At 40.7% G+C, this 20648-nt stretch overlaps 1 protein-coding gene and 1 long non-coding RNA gene across 5 annotated transcripts in view; one reads left to right on the top strand and one right to left on the bottom strand.

Annotated features, from left to right (window-relative positions):
* Positions 1 to 13: 13 nt before the first annotated feature.
* LOC138690092 (uncharacterized) lies at positions 14 to 3574 on the top strand. The gene is made up of 3 exons (XR_011328896.1): positions 14 to 130; positions 2099 to 2175; positions 3247 to 3574. It is a non-coding gene; the product is annotated as an uncharacterized lncRNA (long non-coding RNA).
* Positions 3575 to 12989: 9415 nt separating this feature from the next.
* Positions 12990 to 20648, bottom strand: part of PDE3A (phosphodiesterase 3A) — a 262985-nt gene continuing 255326 nt past the window's right edge. For all 4 annotated transcript variants that reach the window (XM_069807850.1, XM_069807851.1, XM_069807853.1 and 1 more), the window contains 2 exons: positions 20347 to 20587; positions 12990 to 16801 (listed from right to left, as the gene is read on the bottom strand). In XM_069807850.1, the coding sequence (XP_069663951.1) occupies positions 16557 to 16801; positions 20347 to 20587 (486 nt within the window). In that variant the 3' untranslated portion in view covers positions 12990 to 16556. The remainder of the gene's footprint in view (positions 16802 to 20346; positions 20588 to 20648) is intronic.

The raw sequence follows: 20648 nt of genomic DNA, 5'->3' as shown, positions 1-20648 counted from the left end.
GAGACTGTTTACCCATGAACCCAGCTAAAGGACATCCTCTCTGAAAGTCGACTCAACAAAGAGAGGAAGAAAAGCCAAATCTTACCTGGCAGCAGAAATCCCCAGAGATGGTGCCTACCAGTTTTCGCAGGTAAGCTCCCTCTATTGCTTATGCATACCCATACATGCATGCATGGGTGCTGGTCCTAGCTTAGAAGTGGGAAAAAATTGGAGGGGAAAACCACCTCTTAGAAATTACCCTGTCTAGGGATGGTACATCTTATACTGGAGGTAGAAAAAGGAAAAAGCATAAGGGTGGGGGAACTTGTTTTGTTTCTTGTTTTGCCTGAGCACTTGGTATTCGTCTCCCCCCCCATCCTCCTCCCCCACCTCCTCACTTTTTTTCTTCCTTTCTCCGCTCCTATCAGCTCCAGGACAGTGGGCACATGGGCAAAGCAAAGACACTGGGTGCCCTAGCTGGAAATCCTGAAGAGCATCTAAACCCTCCAGGGGGTATTTTTCTTTGTAAGTTGCTGTAAGTTTGATGGGGCACGTGACAAAGCTTTGTGGAGAGGGAAAAAAAAATTTCCTGATCTTCTTAATTGCTCTTTCCCAGGAAATGAAAGACTTCAAGGGGGAATGAACCAGAGAAAAAAAAAAGGGGGTGCGTGGGAGAAGATAGGATGTAGGGTGAACAGGTGATTCACAGATTTTTCCCATCCAGACCCGGGTCCTTCCTGCTATGTCCAGTATGCCCTGCTCCCCAAAAGCTGCAGGGCAAAGTCCCCATCAACATGATGCAAAACCAGAATGAGAAGACCCATTAGAAAAGAGGACAGAATTGCACAGGAGAGTCAGTCAAGTCCTTTGCCATAGTGAAAGCAAAAATTTGCAAACTTCATTCCCACCCTGTGTTTTTCCTGTCACAAGGTCATCGCTAGTGAAAGAGCAAGTTTGTGTAAACATGACTAGTTCCCAGAGGAGTTACTTGAGATGAGAGAGGCTATAAATCCTATGTCTTCTGCTAACCTGTGAGCTTTAACTATACAAAGGTGTTAAAACTATACTTTTTCCTTTCCCCTTCTTGCTCTTTCCCACCCTCTGCAGTAGGGAATGTTCCCATGGCAGCTAAAACCTCACTGACACTCAAAATGGTGCCGTGCCAAACACGGCGCATTGGAACAGGCTTCTACTTTCCTAGATTTAATACAAATTAGTATTCGTTCCTTCATTATATCTCCATTTTGGATTCTTAGTGCGGCTGGAATTTTATTACACTGCACATAATTCACATTTTGTACTTTAATGTGTCTTATATCCTTACTTGGCAGGTTTGGAAACTTGGAAATCTCTTTTCTCCTTTCCTAAGAGATATCAGGGTGCCTAATAGTCCACAGGAATTAGTGATTAGGAGAATTAGTGATTATGAGTTCCTTCAGCCTCTTTCAGAGAACAGCTTCTAGCCTGTTTCCTTCAATTTTTAGGAAAACTGAGTTTAAACAATACAGGAGCTGTACTAGTTTTGCCTGACCTTTAATCTTTGTTGCTGACCTTGTCTCCTTCAATGATTTCTGACACAGACTCCAGTTATTCTGCCACTGGTAGCCTTCACCACACTGTCCCTTAAAATAGGTGATGCCCATGTTCAGCACCATAAATTCTTTATATAAATCCCTTTCACGTAATACTCCAAACCCCCATTATGTTACAAATCATACTGATGAACACCAGGACACAGTCCTCTACCCTTACAGAAAAATGCCTAAAGAATGGGTTTATGTACTTTAAGATGAAGCAATGCTTTGAAGATCGAGGCCCACGAGATTTAGTGCAATCTTCTCATCTTTCCTGAATTTTTGGTTCATTGTAAAACCTCAGCATCAGTTTCCTATCACAGTTGGGCTTTCACTGGAATTTCTTTACAGAGCCTTCTCTGACTTCTTTATAAGTGTAGATAATATCTTAACTGGAACTTTATCAAAACCACGCTGGGGGAGGTATTTTCCATTATGGAAAGTTTTCTTACACCTTCCAGAAGAGCATAACCATTCCTTTATAAGCTAATTATAGCTGTTCCTCAGAAACGGTTGTATTTATGTCCTCTACAATACTTTTCCAGATGCTCAGAGTAAATGAATACAAGATCCTCACTAAAACTCAGTGAGTTCATCTGGCAGAGAAGGAAGTCTCATCCAGGTAGGAATTTATTAGTCTCCCAGGCCATGGATATCGCATGGAAAGGTGATGCAGTACATCACCTGCTACAATTTACTAACAAGAACTGAGACAGGGGAAACGGATCACTACGAACTCCAATACAGTTGTCACTTTGTGTGTCACTTTTCAGTGCCTCCCACAGCAGAGCACTTCCCAAGCACAATGACACAAAACTCATTGGAAGTTTGCTAGACAATCAATCACACAAGAAAGGTTTTGGTTTCCCACAGTCCTAAAAGAAATTGCTCACTTATATATACTTATTCTATAATTGAAAAAAGCCTTTAAAGCAGTTACAGGACAAAGAACCAGACTAAAGCTTGTTCCTCAAGGTCTGTTTCTATTTTCTTAGCATTCCTACTTTGTATTAGTTACAGGAAATTAGAAGCCAGACCACCTTCATTTCTAAAGCATAGGGTTAAATTAATTACATTTACAAAGCCTAGTCTAGCCGTAGTGAATAGCTGTGACAAGAGTAATCTTGACTCAGATGTATCAGTACACTAACAACACAGCAGGTTTTTGGGTCAGTCTTTAAACCATCCAACAACAACAGATCTCTAAGATGTAGCTCCAGGGAACCAGCTGCTTCTTCTTCAAGCACATTTCTTAAGCAAATGCTAACCTTGTAAAGTCTCAAAAGAACCCCCCCAGTGGTCAGAAGCATGGAACTTTTCCCTTTGTTAAAGACATTTTTTAAAAACGTATTCCAACAGACTTATTTAAAACATAAGGGCCTGCTTGTAAAGATAAACTTTATACTGAAATCTGAATACACACATAACAGCTGCAAAGAAACATTTATTTTTATCTGATAGAAGGAAAATATTGACTCTTAAAAAAAGAAAACCAAAATGTATAAATGGAATTTTGATGTACCACATCACCTTAAAATCCAAACTTACCTGATTTCTATGGTCTGACAGAGAACACATTCCAAAGCCTTAATACTGGGTTGCAAAGCTACGTAGAAACTCTCAGTAGAATGAGTCCTCAACTACTCAGATTGACACTTGGCCAAATGCTCCTTTATTATTTTACTTATGCTAGCACATAAATATTCCAACCCTGAGCCGCTCTGCTGTGCCTGGAACGACTCACAGAGAAGGAGAGCCAGTCATGGCAGCAACTGCTTGTGGCCCAGAGTTCTCGTACTGCAATGATCTCCTAAACGCTCGGAGAGCTCAGCGCAGGAGCTAAGATGCAGCAGACAAGACCGAGAGAGCTGGCTAAATAGTAAGTATTATTCACATTTGAAGGAGAGGAACTGAACTGTTCATGTTTGCTGAAGGTCATGCAGGAAGTTTGTGCAGAGCTCAGGAAAAAACTCAAACAAACAGATCCAGATCTCGAATCCTTGTCCAGAGAGCAGGAAGCTCAAGGCATCACACCACTGTTGAGTCTGGAAGTGCAGCTGCCAGAATAAAGGCAACTTAGAAAGCATGATGGCTTGGAAGGAGCTGTTTCTTTCAAAGAAACAACTCTGAGTACTTAAATTTTAGTACAATTTAACTTTTGTAATGTATAAAAAAATTATTTCTGCTAGCTGTGATTCTTAGATAAATGTGTAGTTTGGAGTAAATGACAAGCAGATACACTGAAGACATTTACAGTTAACTAACAAAGCAATCCAGTTTCACTGCCTATATAATTTTAATTCCTTTAGCTATACTACTCCATTGCTATGGATTCATTATTTCTTGACATTAATTTTCCTCTTCTTTCTGTTGCCAATCCTAAGAACATACTTGGTAAGAACATAAATGTGTAGAAAACCTACTGTCAGAACAAACCTTGCATAATCATTCCACATGAAAGAACCAATGACAAATAATACACTTCAGCTGTTAGAAGCACTTGGGGACTGCCGTGAGAATTTCAGGCTTGAGGATAGTACTTCCTTGCCCAACTAAGGACTTCCAGATCTAGCCTCAAAGAACATTTTTCCTATCAAAGAACAGAAAAAGCAATAGAAAACTGTTCTAATTATTTTTTTGGACCTGGATAACTTATTATTAGGATATCCACACATCCTTCTGAGAAGTCTCATTACCCTGAGGTGCTCATCAAATTATTCCTGACGTTCAGATTTTCAGCCCCTTTCATGAGCCTCAGGAAGAAGAATTTTCCAAAACAGCAGTTGCAGTAAATGCATTTACTGTGCCTTGACCATAGAACAATACCACCTTTTCTATGCATGTTCTCCATGCTGGGTGCCTGAGGTAACGTACAGGAGCGTGCTCAGTGGCTGTAGGTTACCCTGAAAGCACTTGCAGAGGGGGTATAACAAGAAGAATGAATGAGAGATCCAGTGACAAGACACATCTCTTCAGGCCAGGAAGCATTTGTACCCACTGGAGCTTTGGGGAGAATTTTAATTTAGAAGAAGGTAATAAGAGAAACTGGAATTTGTCCAGACGCTAGGGATTAATACCTTTAATCTTAATAAAATCCCATAGCACTTTCTGTAATGCAGATAAGTTCTTTGAAGCAGGTTTAAACACAAAGGTTTTGGCTAGAAATGTGGAAAGAGAAGGTGTAAAGAATTTAACAGAAGAGTTTATTACACAGAAGGTGTTGAATTTGTAGAATATGATGCCTTTGGCAAGCACAGTAATAAACAATTGCCATGTGCAAAGGATTGTGAAGGGAAGTAATTTACCAGCAACAACAACAAAAGTCACTGTAAAAGAAGCCATCATGCACATCAAACAGGAACCTTCTGCTTTGTATTTCCTGGCTGCACACAAGCAGATGTTGCAGCAACCTTTTATCTGTATCAGACTTCCAAACTATCCCAGGTTATTTAGTGACTATAACTAGCGGTCTGGATTGGGTGTGACACAAGCCGTCAAAACCTTAGGTAAAACATTAAACTTGCACTTTTTCGCCCATGGCTCACAAATGAATGCAATGTTAGCATCACCCCTTGACTGTGAAGCTGTTCGACAAAGTAGCTGGCTTTGACAGTTTCCATCTCAGCATGCCAGATTTTTGGGATCCCAGCGTGGAGTGGTTAAAAATCTCCCTCGGATTGGCTACCCCAGAGCTACAGACCCCATCAGTCAGGGTAGCACCTGGAAGTCACACATCTGACTGTCAAAGTCATTTGCTGTTCTACTCCTACGTGTATCCAGGGAGTCCATGGTGGCATGAGGGTTAATGTCGATTTCCACAGGATTTTGGTGAGATAATTGAAGAAACATTAAAGAAAGCATTGCTAAACAGAGCGCCAAGAGTTCTCTGAGATTTCTATTTTTAGTGAAACATTTTAAGCGGTTTTAGCCAAGTGGATTTGCCTGGGCAATTGAGAGTAATTTGAACACCTGGAAAATGCAACATTTAATTGAGCTGCTACTGACTGTGCGTCATGGCCTCCTTTATGTTTTACCGAAAGCCCAGGAGAGGCATGCTCATGTGTGGTCTCATTAGTAGATTGACTGCTTCTGCCCTGTGTTTTATTGCTCATCTCTTCCCATGGGAACCTCTTGCTGTTTGAAGAGTTCCAAAGGGAGTTTGGTGATTTTCAAAGACAAGTGCATTCTCTACCTTGCTAGCCCCTACTCTTTGTGACGAGCAGTATTGAAGGGAAAGAGTTTTTCTTCGCTACTCCAGTTGTATGCTTCTCTGTGGGCAGCTGTGAATCTCTGCATCAAATAATTCCATGCTATGGAGTTACTAAGTGTTTGGGACAGACCAGCTGCAGGCTTATAAGCAGTTCCCTTAGAATAGGTATAACCATATTTTACTTTTGTACCGGCAATGATCCCAACTAATTCCTTCCTAGTCACTGCCTGGTGCAAATTTCCTTACATTTTTGCCATTCAGAATTTAAGCTAGATGGCAAATAAACTGGTAGGACTTGAAAACTGACAGCCAGATATGCAGCTGATGTTTTCTGTATTTTGAAAGCTGTTAATTTTTAAGTTATAGGGAAAGAGGCTTTGAATACGTAGTTGATCCAGATAATTTGTATGCAGCCATTTCAAATGAGTTGCCTGAAGAGCTCTCCAGATCTTTGATGAAAGTAGGTAATAAAAAATGGGGAAAATACTTGCCAGCTGTAAGCTATAACTTTTTTGAAATCATAAACACTGAGCAAAGAAAGTAGCTAGATGTCAATTCTAGCCCACATTAATGGACTAGCAAAATCTTTCACTGAAGAATGACAGTATACTTACCAACATAATTGCAAGAAAATTGATTTCACTTACTGATGTCCCACTTTAACAGACTACTTCTGTGATTAAAAAGGAAAACACTGTTAAGGTAACACATTTCATTCTGCATTACTATGGCTGAATAGTACCATGTAATATAGACCACATACAATCAGTATGGTCCATACTAATTGGATTGAAAAGTACACAGATGACAGATGTTGAAATATTGGCCATCATTAAAGAAGGATGTTTATAATGAGGCCTTCCACAGATTGGTTGAGTCACACAGCATTTAACATGGGATTTATTAGTGATCCGAAATAAAGTGCAGAATTCTGCTGGTAAAAGTTGCGGGTAATCGGATACCAATAAACCTAAGCATGGGTCACTAACACGTACCGAGCAGGGCTGGCAGATGAAAAAGTAATTCAGTATGTACCAGCTTTACTGGATTTAAATGAGAGTTTGAAGAGGCTACAGGTCATTTGCAGTCTGGTGCTTAAACTGAAAGCTGGGCACTGAAAGCAAATTTGTTCAATAAAGGAAAAAGAAACACAGCAAACAGGATACCACAGAATTATATTTATGTTGTACATTTGTCTTCACATTGCAACATCCACATTGTTCATTTTGTGACAAGTATTTCTAATAATTTTGAATACATATTTACTGTATAATACATTTTACCAAGAGGCACTTCCAGTAATTCTGGCAAAAAGGAGCTTCATTATAGTGTCTAACTTACAAAACAGTAAAAATAAATAATGTTTATCTAAAAGATTTTTTCCTGTACAGAATCTATTTTGTACAAAACATTTATCAGCCATTAACTAAATCACTTAACAAATACTTGTGAAGAGAATATATTAAGTATTGCTACATGTATTGAGTGCAAGATACTAGTGAAAGGAAAAGAATTATTCTGTTTATGAAAATCACCTAAAAATACAAGGCCTTGTTCCTGAAGTGTTTAGAAAGGAGAAGCTTGGTTACAACAATATTGACAATATATAAATATAAATTAACGTATGTAGTACTTAGTGAAAAGAACACTGTGTTAAAAACTGGTGTGTACAAATCCTAAACAAGATGGCACTTCTGCATTGCCACTTTGGCTGGCAGTTATTTTTTAAAATATTGCTTCAAAAGAATTATAAAGGTACATAAAACCCTTTTCAAATAGGGCTGTATAAAATGACATTCCCCCCCCCCCCCCCCACCTTTTGAAGTGAAAAAAATCAAGGGGGGATTAATTTTGAAGTACATGGGTGATTTGCGGAAACTTGCTACTAGAGCTGAGTCTGAATGAGCATCATAAAGTAATTGTGTCTGAGGCACAGCGCCCTGAGGTCCCAGGCCAGGAGTCAAACCTCATAGGATGGGATGTAAAATGATCAAATTTCTCAGTGTTTTCTGAAGTAAAAAACCTTTGATTGGCCTTTTGTGAATTTGAAAATACAAAATTTGTATCATTTGGCCCCAAAATCTGGTGCAGGGGTCGAGTGCATCAATTATATTGATGCACCCAAAATTTTTACTCAGAAAGGGTTTTGACCTTGCCGGATTAATTTCTTGATTACTTTCACCAAAATGGGATTTAATTTTTTTTTTTAAAATCATATCTTGTATGTGATATACATACTCGCATATTGTCACCCAGATGGCCAAACTGTATTGGAAAACAATTATTTTTGAAAGGTACTACTCCCACAACTGGAGGCAAAGATTACAAAATGTGTTTCTGTTGGAAAATGTCCTAGATATTCTTCTATCAAAAGCACTAAAAAGAAAAAAACTGCCACCCGTCAGTGAAAATGTTAATCTGTTAAACAAACATAACCTACAGTATGAATCACGTATTTTTAAAAAGTGAACTTAAATTACTTTCCATCATGCAAACATCTTATACTGATTACTCAAGAAAAGAAGACTTAACTTTAGAAAAGGAATGACCAAATGTATGCTGACATGGTTGAAATATTAAAAATATCATCAACACCACATAACTGTTAACGCTGTCTTTGATCTTTTAGGATACCATCTGCAGTACTGTACTAAGATTTACGAACATCTAAAAATGAAAATTTTGCATTCAAATACAGATTTTCATCTTGTGTCAGAATCAGGCAGGAATTTTGAATAGGAAAGATAGCTTTAACAGATGACGGGCTTTCTACCTAAAGTACTATGTATACACATGGCAAACCCCTCACTGTTTTCTCTCTGATCAGATTAAAGACTTTTTTTTTTCCTTTTTTATGAAAGCATGGGGGCAAAATGACTAGGCTCCGGGGGAAAAAACAGTAACAACAAACTCCCCAAAACTCAACCACCTTTAAATAAATATTTAAAAGCAAAGAGCAATTGCTAATTCACGTTAATTGTTTGTAAGTGTTCACTGTGGTAAATGAAGACGGCGTTGAAAACCAGAGCATCTAAGCCCACTGCCTTGGGGCTATCGCTGTGAGCAAACCACGGCGAGGTGGGCACAGAGTTGGATTACATGAAGGTATTTCTCCATCTGCTTTGACAACAGCCCTCTAAAATTCGGCATTTGTTCTTTACCTCCCCCAGTTCCTCCCCCCGTGCCGTGCCGTGCCGTGCTGCCAGGGACCCCACGGCATTTGCAGGCCAAGGGTGCCAGCGCGGGTCCCTCTGCCAGCCCAAGGAAAAGCAGGCGAACACACGCCTGCCTCGCCGGGGCCACAGCACGCGCCGTGTTTTGCTTATTTGATCTGGTTTCTACGGTTTTTGAATCAGGACAAGACAATTCAATTGTAAAGGGATACACGGTCCGCAGCTGTGGCAAAGTCCTTTATACCTGCTCTTATGCTTCCACACAGACAGAAAACAGAAAGATTTGAGTTTCCCGTGTCCCGTTTCCATACCTCGAGCACACTGCAAGCACGGCTTTGGAAGTAAGAAACAACTGGCATGGGCTAACCACCTGAAAAGGTCAACTGAAATAAATATTATCTTTTTTTTTCTTCCTCTAGCACCAAGCAAAGTATTCTTTAATGAGGGAGAATTAAACTACTTCAGTCAAAAATTCTTCTCGGTTCACTATATCCTTCAGCTCGACAGACCACGGCCAAGGCCAGTTGGTTTTACCTGAAATCATCACCTTCCAGAAGGAATAGTTTTACATGTGCAAGCCCTCGGGGAAATTTTTGCATACACCTCAAGTGACGTTGGCAAGCTTTCAGACTGCACGATGCTTCTTATTGTTTCAGCTTTATCGAAGAAATATGGTTAACTAGCTCAAGCTTTTGCCCCCTTTTGTCATTGTGAAATTAAGACTCTCCAGAAGTACACCCGCATCCTCCTGCCCGCAGGCTCCTGAGGAGCTTGTATTGTCCTAAGAATTCAGGCAGGTGCTCATGCGGGCGACATCTGCATCCTACCAAGGAGGCGTGATGTATTTTTTCATCAAGAGAACACCTGCCTGCCAGGAAAATCCCACTAATGGCCTCTAAATAAATCATAATTAGGATGTAAATGGAGGATAACTCTCGCACTGCTCCCTCCAACACTGGGATTCAATAACTACCACAGCAGGGGCTAAAACACTGCTTTGATTTACCTCCAAAGGAATGTTGTTTTGCTAAATGAAAGTGATGAAATTCAAAGAAAGATTTATCACACTAAGTTGCTCTCAAAAGTACTGGTGCTATTTTGCTCTAATTAAAAGTTTGCCTCCAATAATCAGTATTTTTTGCTAGCTCTTCAAATGATTGCTTAAGACAGCTGTCACCTAATTTCAATTATTCCCCGATCTGTTAAAAAACACTGAACATTCATTTTCTTCAGGAGGCCTGGACAGTCTTATTTGTTGGCTCACCTAAAAATATGGGGGGGAAAAAAAAAAAAGATTCCCCCACCCTAGTTAATGGGAGCAATTATCTTCTCTTTAATGCTGCCACCATTTTGACTAATGCTGCAACATCAAACAGCAATTAAAACACAAGGAACTCCATGGTTACTTCATTCCAGTGGGATTATGTTTGATTTTGAAAGAAAGGGAAAATTAAGTGTGTTGCATAAAGTCTGTTTCATACTGGACTACAATTTCCTTTTCTCTTTCCTATGAATTGCCAGTTTGACTTTCTCCCTGCATGTCTACAACCCCATCAACTCGAGGACCTATTACACCAGTGCTGTGCTGCCAGCTGAGGAATACCCAAGTTCTCAGGCTCAGCGTCCAGGCCTGAGACTGGAAAGAGCAAGCGACCCTCCGTGCCTGCCTCCCAGCTGCGGTGCCTGCAGCAGACTGGGGAGAGGCACGTTCTCTGCGCTGTGCACGTGCCTCGATCTAATCTTCTGCCCATGAGGCCGTGGGATGCTCAAGAAATTCTCATACTCATCTTTAAATTGAAACCTTTCTTCCTTAAACACATAGTGCTGGAACATCTCAACCATAACAGTTCTTGCAAAAGTAATAGCAAATATTATATGTTTTTATAAATTACAGGTTTTCCAACAGTCAAAAGCCTCTTCCTTCAGAGAAAGAAAAGCCACAGACTGTCACTGCTGCCCTCCCAACCTACTGAACACTGTCAGATGGCTCAGCTCTAGAATGAACCACAGCACATCCATGTTGCCTCTCCCTCACTTGAATCTGCTGGTGCATCTCCTTGGGGTATTTGCTGGCCAAGCGCCTTGTGCTTTTTCTGGATCACAGCCCGGGGTGCAGCTGGGTTTGCTGGGCTGCCCAGGCTCACACTGACTGGCACATCTGGCTGTGTCCATGGAAAGTCAGTGAGAGGGTGGACTCACACCTGCAACCATCTTCATCAACAGCAAAGCCCTCGCCATCACCAGCACAGGACCACACCACACAGCCCAAGCAGGATGTGCCTGATAATTAATGGGACTTTGCACAAACACTTCATTAACACCTGGGACCAACCACAAACCTTTTGCTGCATTATACTTACGGCAAAATTTTCAAAAGTGCCTAAGGTTCTTTGAAAACCGACAAAATTCTCTAAGATCCCAAGTCCCACTAAAAGCTGGTGGGCCTCAGGCTGCCGAGGACCCCAACTGACAGCTACCCCACACCTACTCAGCTCACAGCTCACCAGCACGGGCATGGCACTGGGTGCGAATGCGCCCAGACTGGGCCACAGGCTGGGCAGTCCTCATGGGCTGCACCACTGACTGATGCTCAGTTTGGCAAGATCCTTGGCTTCTCCACACTGCATTCTACTTTCCAGGGCATTTATGAAGGAAGAAGAAGATGGCTGGAATTTCAGAAAAATTTTTGTACCTAAAAAGCAGACAAAAATTTAGGAGAACTTCCTAAAGAAAACAAATGAACTTAAAATCCAGCACGGAAAGCATAAAAAGGGAGTTGGGTACAGAATTTGCTTAGATGCCAAATGGTACTTTTAGAAGCATCTATCTGAACCTTTACAGACTTAACTTCCTTCCAAATTCAGACCATCAGGATCTTAAGAACTTCTAACAGTAGTACACTAAGGGTGAAAGTCCCAAATGCATCCACTCAAAAGGTCGTGAGCAATCACAGTCTTGGATTTTAACTTGATGATGATGCAGAGAGACATTCACACATGATGTCAGGGTAAAAACTGATGAACAACTATCCCTGCATTGTTAACAAATGCAAACTACATCTGCCCTGGGAGCCTTTTACTGCCAGAATGTGAGCACCATTTGCTATGAGAGCCAGCACCCTGCACAAGGTCACAGGGGAGGCCATCGGTGACACACAGTGATTTCCCCAGCTTTCTGTAAAAAATTTCACTCCCACAGAAGGGGAGTTCAAAATGTTGCCAAGAGCACAGTAGGATCCCTTTTTCCTAGTAGATTCTTTCAACTTACTTCTGATGCGTGGCTTGCAGCATTGCATCAAACACCATCTTTCTACTGGAGGAGGCATATGATTTTCAGAGATGAGTGTCAACATGCTCTGTACATTAGCTCAAAACAAATCAAGAAACGCCAGGTTCCCTCAAGAATTAGACCATAAATAGTAAATTATGGTCCTTTGAACATGGTGGAAATTATTACTTCTAGACACAGGTATTTTGGGATTCTTGGAAACGAAAGTCTTAGACTCCTCCTAAAAGAAAAGGCAATAAAATAAATGGTTTGGGGCTTTCACACTCTCTACTCCCATGTGTTCCTTCTGCAACACGAGCATAAAGAGAAAAGTTATATTCCACAATGAACAGCATGTGACTATCAAGCAAACTGGGAATATGGGGACAAAAGGGTTTATATGTGATGGGCAGAGTGCTTTTCTCACTGCACTGGGGGCTGCAAGCACTGCAAAAAGTCCCTTATTTAAGGGAACAGCAAACTTCTCTTAGACTAGAAGGGAGCAGGATCAGTCACCAGGTGACATTACAGTGGAGAAACCAAAATATCAAATGGGAAAAAATAGTCCAATCTTTCTCTTCCTGTTTTTAAAGAACTGGAAACTAAAATACGTAAATTTTTTGTTACTGCAAAACACCGTTTAAATGGGGCTTGCTTTCCCTAGTATCTAACAAACCTCTTTGCATACTATATATACCAGAAACCCAAATCAACATTGTAAACATCCCCCCTGAAATCTGAGCACTTTGCTGACAGAATACAATTAGTTTTCTTCTCCCCTCCCCTCCCCCCAAATATTGCACAGGTTGTGGTTTATTTGGGGTTTGCAACACAAAAGGACTGCACAAAGTGGAAAACTGTCAAGGTCTAGCCTCCAAAAGGTTGCTGCAACTGCAGGTCAAAAGCTTTGCCTCCTTCGGACTAGAAACTATTACAAACCCCCTAAAATATTACCTGCTTCATTATCTAGTAAAAACCCCAAAGCAAAACAATGGTATTCACGTTTGATACAAAATCTCTCTGGTATTTTCTTTTGTATTAAATTTAAGCCAATCTGGGAAATTTCCTGATCAATGCCTGCCAAAAATGCTCTGCAAAGACTGAAAAACAGATTCATAAGGAGTGGACACCTGCAGAAATTGGATTCTATTAGTAACTATTTGGAGTGCAAAAATAAGTCACCTCTTACCAAGTTAACCACTCCCAGCTAATTTAGCTTCTTCACTGGTATTCCTTCCAGTTTGGATAAAATCAGTGATCATTCTGATTTTAAGCCTGTCAGCAACTCCTTCACTGCAAAAGACCTGAGTTAATCAAACTGTACCCACAAACAGGCTTGTGTAGCAATGCAGTAACAATTTGTGACAGCTGCTTTGGCAATATAGAAAAAAATCTTAACAGATTAGAAGCTGACAAAGATTTTACCTAATGGCAACCAAAACTGATGACTAGGAAAAATAGAGTAATTCCATTTCAGCACATTTTTAGGTTAATTTTTCTTAGTTCAACCCTGTGTATGCCTGCTTAGAGGAGTATGTGGAAGTCCACTTGTGGGATTTCACCTCATTCTTGAATGCCTCTGTGTAATTTTACCAACTGGGTAGCCACTAACGCTTTCTGCTGTAACTTCTTTTTTTCTTCTTTTAGCAAAGGCAATATAAAAATCAATATAAAAAATCCAGTCCCAGTGATCATGCACTGAAAATGGAGAAAAAAGTGCTTGGAGATGTGACATTTTAAAGCATCTCTGTAAGTTTAATTTTTAAAGGACAGAAGGAGGCATATTAAATTCTTCTCATACTATAAGGTATGCATATCAATTGTACAAGAAAACCCCAAATAAAATGATTAATCAAAGTAACTGAAGAGGTGTGAAAAGAGTGCAAGATGGAATTGGTGGAGACTTGCTGAGACCTCGGAGACATCTTTTTTTCTATTGAATGAATTCTGCTATGTCCTTTCCCTTTAAAATAATAGTGCAATTTGGATCTTCGCTTTTCTGATTTAATTGAAAAACACTTAATAAATATTTATGCTGCTAAGAGCATTCAGAGCCATGCTCTAGAGTCACTCTGTCAAAACACAAATGCCTTCTCTACTGGTAAGAGTAGGATGGGACAATATCAGGCAAATGCAACCTGTAAGAAACCAAAATCCTGTTTTCCAGCAAAAGCACACTCTAACAGAAATGCAAAGCAAAAAGAAACTCTGAAGTGGTAACACACATGCTGATTTGCTTTGATAGAGAATGTTTTCCAACATTTTTGGGGAGGTATCAATAGGATCATGAAATGTGGTGAATGCGTAAGGATAGCAGAAAGTGATGGATGCAATGTCAGAAATTTAATATAGAAAGGACTTCTCCTACAAACTCTTCCTTTCACAAGCATTCTTACTCACACAAGCAATCCTCTTCTTGGCAAGGGGCTGCAGGATCAAAATATAAAAAGCATACATAGTCAAATGATTTTTGAGAGAAACTGAACTTTATATATATATATTCTTTTTTTGGGGGAACAAAACTCTAAATTTTGTTGTATTGGTTGGTGCTGCCAGTCCCAAAGAGCATTAATATTTTAAAGCCTTGATCCTGTAGACCACTGGCTTCCCAGAAGGGTCTATACAAATTACTCAAGACTTTATTTGTTGGGTTTGGAAATGGCTACACTGTATAAAAATGTTTTTGTATTTATTTTTTAAAAAATTAGCTTTACAAAAAGACTTTTCCCTTTTTTTCTTTTTCTTTTTTTCTTAAAGATATCATTATCTACAGGAACCCATAAAAATTTTTCCATATTTACATCTAGATAGCTAATCATTGACAAATATAATATTGTGAAATAAAATATTGAAAGTGAATATCCAACCTTTTAAATAGACATTTGGCTCACAGCATAAACAACAGAGAAAACAAATAAACAGAACCAAAAAAAAGATCTGCTCTTCTTACAGGCCCGATCTTTTCCTTTCTCTTAAAAAAAAAAAAAAGAAAAAAGAAAAAAAGTATATTGGTGGTATCAAACGCTGCTTCTAAGCAGAATGCCAGCAACAAACTGCTCCCATCCAGCACGTCACACTGAAAAACCAAGTTCTCTGAAGCTCATGTGAGTGGTTGCTGAGACATACGAGTGTCCGGCCGAGGCAGGACCGGCACCCGTCCCCCACGCTGCTCCTAATGCATCGTCTGCCTCTTATTCTGAGGAAGGGTACGGCCCCCGCACTCCCCTTCTTTTGCTCTCAAGAGACGTAGTTTAGCTTCGTTCTTAAATGGTATATTTGGCCACTGATGCACGGAGGCATAAGGTCAGGGGAGGAAGATGACGGCGTGCCCCTGGTTTCCGAGCACGCACACGCATTTGCTCTCCGTTCGCTCCTGCCCAAACACGCACACCGCCGCACACAGCGTTCACCCGCTCCCACGCACACGGAGGGCCAGGTCCTCTCACGGGGAACAGACCAGCGCGCCACACAGCCCCTCGTAACCCCCTTTGGGAAATAAATTTCCCGGCAGCTCCCTTTCGCCAGCAGTCTGGGGAGTGCCGCGGAGGAGGAGGAGGAGGAAGAGGAGGAGGCGCAGGAGCCCGCACAGCCGATGGGGCCAGGCCAGCAGCCCCGGGCCACCGCGGCCCCTGCTGAAAGGCTGCTGGCTGCAGCTGGAGTGCAAACTGGGACTTGGAGGGCTACGGGGAACGCAAAGCTCCTCAAAATGGTCTCCGGTTCCCTTGTGGGCACAAATGCTCTAAAATTCAGGCCTTCTGTTTTTTGTCGCGTACTGGGACATGTGCTACAGCTAGTGTAATAAGAACTCAAACTATGCTATATCACGTTACATCCACTCACGCTCGCAAACACCCCCTCACGCACACGTATCTGTTGGCAGGATATATCAGCATTCATATAAAGCTCTGGAACTTTTATCCCTTGGCATTAAGAGCAAAAGCTACTTAACTGGTACCTTACTGTTAACTGCAAATGTGCTTTAGAAGCAGCATTTCCTTAGATAACTTCCTTCTGCAAATATCACAGTGACCATAATATACCATTAAATGTATTTTGCTGAAGTGTGCAGCCAATAACCCTGGCTATATATATATATATATATATTTATATAATTCCACCCACCCCCAAATCTCTTTAAAGAAAGTCTGTAAAAGCCGGTGTCGCAGTGTGAAAGCTTCCTTGAGCATAGGAGTTTAAACAATGTACCTCACCATAAAAAGGAAAAAGAAACAAATTAAACAGCTGTAGGCGCATTATCCCATACTTCTACAGTGTTGTGTCTAAATGCTGTGCTGGCTTGAGAAAGAGTCTGTGCACGAGTCAATCTGTCTTAAAATACTGCTGTAAATATTGTCATTGGTTTGGTTCTACAGTTGCGTTCTCCTCTTCATCCCTCTTGGGCTTCCCTTTCTCCTCCTCCTCTTCCCTGATGGCCTGGATTTGTTCTGAAGACTGGTGCAGCGTGGATTGCTCCACGCCTTGCTTCTCTGTCCCAGCTAACCTCTCCTCATCCTCAATTACTTTCTTCCACATTTTATGGTTCTGAAGCAGGTGCTGAGTGATCTGACAGTAGATTTTCCTCCTCTTGAACTTCTTTCCTGTAAAATACCATGTGACATTAATGTACTGTGTTCTGTGAGAGAAGAAAGAAAAGGGACTGAAGGTGTAGGAAGCAGACAGGGTGCGCTAGGACATATAGGAATTGCACCAACAGATTTTTAAAAACACAAACTTAAACAGTCTTAAAATTCAGAAAGCTATGCCTCTCCAGACCTCTGGGAAAGCAAACTGGTTTCCTGCACAGTTTGAGCCCCAGCTTCATCCCATCACAGGTTGCATGCTGTCCCTGACTATGCAGCTCACAGAGACATCTAGTGCTTGAATGATTATGCATAAAGCATGTTGCTGAGCTGTTTCTGCTCATTTTTGTATATCAAGTACTTAAAGACTGATCAACCTACTCCATAACACATACACATCAAATTCTGTGCCCCCACCCACAATGGATCCTTGCTGATTGCCTTAGGAAGAAAGATCCTGATTTTGTTTTCTCCACATTTTACCTTTGATCTGAGCTGTAGAAGGATAACGAATGAGCAAGCATTAGTAATTAAAGGAGGGAACCCACTCCTATATGCCCTTTTCAAAGTCAGGGATTTATCACTCCACCATTGCAGTAGAGACAACCTTAAAGCCTTTGCACAACATGGCTTCGGCAATGGAGTCTGACCACTGAAGATGTAGTCTTACAGCTGAATACTAACAGGGAGCTCGCTTGTCTTTGTTTCTGAAGCATCAGTCCATTGCTGTTAACCTATAAAATGTTTTTGCCACTGGTAGTTCTCATGGCTCCTGACACAGCTGCGCTACAAGTGTTTTGCTGTCTGAAGTGTGTTTTTTTCTTTGTCAATACAATCTGTCCAACGCAGATTGTTAACTCCTTAACAGTACAAAGCTCGAAAATTTTCCCTGGTTGTTAACAGTGGCAACGGCCATCACAGAACTGAAATAATAACCCCTCCAAAGACAACTGCCCATTTCTTTTTTAAAGAAGGTGATGTAGAAGAATGTTTTGTACCAAATAAATTTGTGTGGATTAGTATTTGCAGGTTGCCTGAAGTATGTCTGTGTCAGGATCCAAAACGTTTAGCCCTTGAAGCTTTTGAACTGGAAACAAAGAGCTTTTCACTGAACACAGACCAAATCCAACTCAATCCTTCATTAGAAAGTCCTTGGTTCCCTGTAGGAAACCTTCAGGTTCAGCACTAATAGGAAGCCCCTACCCTGCCAATGCCGCAGCAGGACATTCTCTCCTGGGTTTCCCGGGTGACCCCGCATCTTGCTGCTCTCTGCAGACACCAGCGAGCGCTTGCTGTGGTGTTAAAATCTGTCTGAATCACTAAAGACTGAGCCTGTTTAATTCTTATACTTGCATCAGAACTTTGGGGGAATTACATACTCCTGTATAATAATAAAAACAATTTTAAGCTACCTTACGGTTTTATAACTCTTAAATTTATCTCAACTGCTTTAGTGAATTATCAGCACCCAGGTGAAGTGTTTTCTGCCACAATTATATTTCCACCTGCCTAAAAGGCATTTCCATCAAGAAAAAGAGCTTTGTCAACATCTATACAACCTTTAATATCTATGCATCTGACATCTCAACCTTTTATTTTGTTTTATTGAGAAAGTTTTAAACATACAAAATTGTGTTAATCATAGGTACAAACTTCTAACGACCTGTAAGACCCCTATATCAACACAAACAATGCTGTTGATTCCTGATTCAGATCCACACAGTCACAGAGAATTTAGGGAACCGGAAGAAAACAGTTTGTAACACATTGGTATGATCGAGAAGATATGTACCCCACATTTGGTAAGAAGGAAGTAGGAATAATTTGTTTGGATATTTCAAAACTCTGATACATTCATTTTTAAGGTTTTGAAAAAGATAAAGAGCCTAAAAGCACCAGGTTGAATAGTAAAGTACTGTCATGGAGGAGAATGTGAAAAAGAAAACAGAAGACAACTAAAAAATGGTCTGTTTTCAATGTGACAAGGGTTAATAATGGTCTGTGCTTTAAACCTGAAAGCAGCATTGTTAGACTTGACTAGCAGTGATAAAGAAGATAAGTGAACAGAGAAATGAGGTGAAAGGAAACTAAGGATTTCAAAGTAAGGTTAGACACTCCAATGGATAAACGAGAACATCCTTCATCTTTCTTTTTAATACAGCAACATCGGTTTCAGGCTTTGGGGGTCTATGTTGGTGACTAATTGCGTACGCTTTCCCCCGGCAGGCAATTCCATAAATGCCAATCTGCCACAGAAACATATGGCTCTGCCTGCTATTAAGAGCTGACAGATCATAAGGTGCTAAAATAAACTTGTGTGTGCTATAATACTTAATGCTTGCTGTTCTCAACAACATTTTTTTGTGCATGTGAACCTGCTAAACTTAAAATATGTGCAAATGTGTGTGTGTGAACAACAGCAATAATTTCTTAATTACAAACCGTATAGCCCTGGATCTTAGTAGAGATAAAAGGTCAGTTCTACACATCAGGAGATGTAGATTTTAGTTCCACGTCCTTAGGTGGACAATACAATCGTCAAATCTTTCCACTTCTCAGCCTCCCAACAGAAAATAGGGATGATACTCAGTAGGGCATGAAAGTGTGTAGGAATGAACAGAAAAAGTGAAGCTGTTAAGAGGAAAAAGCTATGTATCAGAATGTCATTTGCACACTTAAGGCTGGTGCTTTCTAGAAGGATTAGATATAGGGGAGGGAGAGAAAGATGACCCAGAGGAAGGAAATAAAAGAACAGTAGTAGGAAACTCAGAGGGAGGAGGAACAGGAGAGAGAGGAACAGGCAACTCATGCAGGATTAAACTGGTAAAAGAAATAGGTCTATAGCTGCAGCCTTTTCTCTTAAAAATTACTTCCAATGAGTTCCCAAGAACTACTTTCAAGGTACAAAGTTTTCCTCTCAGTATGACAGATGTCAGCACTGTTGCCCTTCTGGAGGAAAGGCTGGAGACTATCAGCTTGAGTTACTGATTAGCCAGAAGGGCCAAGTGATGCAGTTCCCAGCACACAACGCAGCAATGCTCAGTGCCGATTCTCTCCACTCTTCTCCACACATTATGTTGTGCTGAGGAGGTCTGCATTAAAATACTTCCGTTGAAAAAAACTCTTTTACTGCATCATCATCTCAGAGCCTCATTCCATTATTCCTGTACATCATGCTAACTCATGGAAATGATGAGTGCTTTCCTCAAAAAATCATCTCCCAACCATCCTTTCTTCAACTGAAATTGTTGCAGTCTGCAAACATCAGTGCTGAAACAGTCTAAAAAGCCCTCACACAGATGGGTGATCCATCACCAGAAACCTCGACTGAAGGTAGAAATGAGTAGTAGATATGAACAGCAATGCGTATGAGTCCTGAAATCATGGACTGTCTCCATTACCACCAGCTTCACTAAGGACAGCACTGAATCACTGTAACTGTGGAGAGTCCCATGTTGAACCTGACCAGCTCATGGTCTCTATGCTTTTACAATATGGCTGCTTAGTTTTTGGTCACAATATGGAACTTGCTCCATTGAAAAATCTAAGTGTGAACAACTTACTGGATTCAGCATTTTCACAAGTTTCCATTTCTGCTGTTTCTTCCTCTTCGTGCTCATCAGTGTCTCCTGATTCATCACTATCTTCTATCCATTTTCCTGGCATCAGCCCCGCTGAGTCATAAGAGTTACATAGTGGTCCCACAATGTGAGTGATGAAAGATTCCTGGAGGTGTGCCAGCTGAGGAGCAGAGCGATCCATGAAAGGACTGATTGGCAAGCCCAGGCTAGCCTCTTCATCACCCTGGAGATGAAAAATAGCAATAATGTCTTTGAAGTAAATGAAACAAAACCATGTCATGAAA

Source organism: Haliaeetus albicilla, chromosome 19, assembly GCF_947461875.1.
Source record: "Haliaeetus albicilla chromosome 19, bHalAlb1.1, whole genome shotgun sequence".
NCBI classification, from domain to species: domain Eukaryota; kingdom Metazoa; phylum Chordata; class Aves; order Accipitriformes; family Accipitridae; genus Haliaeetus; species Haliaeetus albicilla.
Note: the sequence above shows the minus strand (reverse complement) of the source record. Positions and strands in the feature narration are given on the sequence as shown.